The sequence below is a fragment of the Spodoptera frugiperda genome, chromosome 12, assembly GCF_023101765.2.
Source record: "Spodoptera frugiperda isolate SF20-4 chromosome 12, AGI-APGP_CSIRO_Sfru_2.0, whole genome shotgun sequence".
NCBI lineage: Eukaryota > Metazoa > Arthropoda > Insecta > Lepidoptera > Noctuidae > Spodoptera > Spodoptera frugiperda.
In genome coordinates, this window is record NC_064223.1 from 11,355,550 (window position 1) to 11,359,175 (window position 3,626).

At 32.6% G+C, this 3,626-nt stretch overlaps 1 protein-coding gene across 1 annotated transcript; it reads left to right on the plus strand.

Moving 5' to 3' along the window:
- The first annotated feature begins 422 nt into the window (after window positions 1-422).
- Window positions 423-2,948, plus strand: LOC126911261 (uncharacterized). The gene is made up of 6 exons (XM_050697285.1): window positions 423-554; window positions 1,068-1,123; window positions 1,309-1,336; window positions 1,905-2,108; window positions 2,456-2,557; window positions 2,880-2,948. Exons 2-6 carry the CDS (start codon window positions 1,098-1,100, stop codon window positions 2,925-2,927), a joined length of 408 nt encoding a protein of 135 aa, XP_050553242.1. The 5' UTR covers window positions 423-554; window positions 1,068-1,097; the 3' UTR covers window positions 2,928-2,948.
- Window positions 2,949-3,626: the final 678 nt, after the last annotated feature.

The window sequence follows — 3,626 nt, forward strand, 5'->3', positions numbered from 1 at the left end:
GTTATGTTGGCTGTATACCGATTAATGTTGCTCGGTGTACATAGTTAAGTCAATATTACAATTACTCTATCTCATATTTATAACAATACTTATTTAGTAAAATTAAATAACTATCTTTGTGCATAAATATCCAGACTTTGATCAATCATTTCGATCTAATAGAAAAACGTTTACATAATATACGTTCAACTCACAGAGCGAGTTAGTTTTATTACTCAAATAGTTTTAGTTTTTAGTTTTATTAACAGTGTAATCAATAGTTTAATACTTTCAATCACACACACACAGGCCTTCAATATATTGTGATATATTCATTACATCAGAGGCTTATTAAAGCTAGAGAGTGGTTCATATTAAACTTAAAGAACGGTTTAATCGGCTAATATTTTTGGCACCCCTAATATCTTTGGTGTCGCACCCCTCTGCAACCTGGTACCTTGGGCGCTTGCCTAATTTTCCTAAGAAATAATACGGTTCTGTATTACATAAATATCTTGAATTTTATTAATTGTAAAACTAACTAATCTACTTAATTTTACAGTCATGGTCATAAGGTGATTAATCAATTACTATTTTTATCCCGGAAGGACTAGGCAGAGATGCACATTACCTATCGGAATGGAACCCAAGACCCCTTGCCCGGCAGTCGCTTTTGCAACCACCTTCGAGATAGTTTTATAAGAAAATCGTAATGATAATATAGATGTCAATTGAATCGAAAAAAGTCAAAATAATATTGACAAAAGTTTATGACTACTTTTTCGTATGTTCTTTACATTCGACTAAAGTTTGATATATAATATAAGACTAAAGTAGAGAAACGATTTTTTTGTGATTGATAAACTTGTGTAAATATTCTCAATCTTCATAATCACCGATCCCTCAACAATTCTGAAATTCCTAACCTCTAAAAGGCCAGAAACTCTAGTGAAACTCTGGTGTTTCGGGTGTCCATGGGCGGCGGCGATTGCTTGCCATCAGTTGATCCGTATGTTCGTTTATACCTTAAAAAATATGGACAGTTAAATAAAATTATAGTTATTATAAACACGACATAATTATTTCAGATTTATCTACAAAGACTACGATTACCTCTGATGGCGAACAGATTTAAGAAAAAAAAGTAAGTAGTAACACTTTTGTAATATTTAAAACTTGACTAAAACTAGTTTAACTAAAATTTAGAATATTTAAATTGAATATTTTTTGTGTCAGGAAGAAAACATAAAATCAAATAAAATTATTATTATATCAAGAAGAAAATACAGGTTTAGGTTTTATAAAAGATGTAATCTTAATTATTTTCAGATTAAATCCAAATAATAACAACTATGCTGTAAGTATTCTTTCAGAAATAGCCTTTAATTAGTGTTTTAATTTTAATAATAGAAATAACAAAAATGTAACAGACATTTTCTTTCTTAATACGGGACAATGCTATAAAATATATTTTATAATTTTTAATTGGTTTACACTAACCAAAATTTAATTAATTTGTTACTTTAACAAATAGAGAGAAGTTACTTTAAGAAGATAGGATATCTTCTATTCAAATTCGAAATGACCTGAAAATTGTTGCAGTATAACTACCTGTACCTTTTATTTTCATCTCTACCAGACTTTACCCAGGTCCCGCCTGGTGGTAAGCGATGATGTGGCTAAACACCGACCTATTTCAAATAAACAACCACAAGCTTTTGCCAGCGGCTTCACCCGCATTCCGCGGGACGAAATAGCCTATGTGTAATTCCAGATCATAATCTACTCCTGCTCCAAATGTCATCTTGACCCCTTCAGCCGTTTTGACGAGAAGGATCACGGATCAAAAATACTTTCGCATTTATAAAATATTAGTAAGATCAATTCTACATACAAACATAATAATATTACATATTCTATTTCAGTATGTCTACGTGGACTTAGAAAAGCTTGAGAGGGTTTTAAACAGTTATAGAAGGCAACGTGAAGCGTCAAATGAGAACAGTATTCTTGCCCTGAAGGATATTCCATATGATGATCCTGCCATCAGCTCTGATGATGATGACCGGACCCCTACGAAAAATAGCACGAAACCGGGATCTAAACAAAACTGGTTCTCAAACTCTGTGGTAAGGTATTTTAGTAAAGGGGTATTTAATTAAGGGTTTATATAAAAACATATAACATAAATATCGTATAACATAAATAATATAATTAATAGTATAACTTTAGTTGACTGTCTCGTTAGTCGAGTGGTCGGAATTGCGACTTGCGATAAGGGTCTCGGGTTCGATTCCCGAGTCGGGCAAAGTATTACTGGGCATTTTTCTGTTTTTCGAAAATTTCTCAGTGGTAGCAGGGATATTTCAGACTCCGGTCTGAAATTGTGCCCAGTATATGGCAATACGTTCGCCCCCTATTACATGAGACTTATAACATAAAAATCTCATTTCCTAAAAAAAATATTTGTTTCCAGAACACATACGACCATATAAAGGTGAACCCAGACGCTCCAGATTTTAAAGATTTCATGCCTCAACAAGTTGAAAACGGCAGCCAATGGTGGTTTTATAACCAAGTAATTTATACTTAATTATTACTCATTTTGTTACTAGACCTAGACCCCACAAACTTTGCTTCACCTTGGATTTTTTTTCGTAAGAACCTTCTCCCAACGATAACAGATCCAACAAATAATGAATTATCGAAATCAGTTCGGGCGTTTTCGAGATTTGGTTGACATTGAACACGTTTTAATAAGTTTTATATTTTTAATTTCCTAAGTAGTAAACACCAATTAATTTTTGTAAAGCGATTGTCTACAAGATTTTTAGTATAAATAACAGTTTTAGCTTTTACTTCAGCATTAAATCACCTTATAATATTATTTTGATTTTCAGGCTGATCACACTATACTGAAAGACGAAAGGAAACATCTATCACCATGAATAAAGAATTTTATTTTTATATTTATGTATTTTCTTTCGATATAACCAATCCTTGTTAACAAGGGGTGTGTCGGCACGTAGATCAATGTTTTTTTTTTTTTATTGTGTCCCATCTATATATACGAGTCAAGTGGATAAAGACCTTAAGACGTTGCAAAAACATTTAAAAATAGTATACAATATATAAGTATGAGATTATCGTTTTCTGACTACTGTCTCGCCCCGGTCGAGAGATTTTCGATGTATATTAAATCAACCTGTGACGACTCTCTATCAAATTAAACTACAATAGTAAAGTTAAAAACTTACACTTAAATGTTACATTCAAACAAAAATAAACACTATATATACATACTTTTAAAGTATAAAATATACCTTTTCCCATCACCCTTTTAAGGAGCATCGACCATAAACCATAACAGTCCATCACCAAAAGGGTTCTCACGTTTTGTTTCGTCAAAGTTCGTCTAAGGTATAAAATAACACCCCGGGGAATGGCCGTGGCGTCTCGGAACTTGCCTCATGCACTATTCATGACAACCTTACCGTACCACGCTCTATTTTAGAGTTAGAGCAGGCCGGGACCAAAACTGAGTGACGGGCTGCCATTTTTAATGTATCGTAAATAGTGTTTTTTTTTTCTGTAGATTATTAAGACGACGATTAGTAAAAAGAAACATAGATATAATAATGTTTCCA

Excerpts from the sequence above, each read along its gene's own strand:
- LOC126911261 (XM_050697285.1), top strand. The coding sequence starts at position 1,098 with ATGGCGAACAGATTTAAGAAAAAAAA. Across the intron at positions 1,337-1,904 it reads CAAATAATAACAACTATGCT|TATGTCTACGTGGACTTAGA; the intron begins GTAAGTATTCTT and ends ATTCTATTTCAG. Across the intron at positions 2,558-2,879 it reads AATGGTGGTTTTATAACCAA|GCTGATCACACTATACTGAA; the intron begins GTAATTTATACT and ends TTTGATTTTCAG.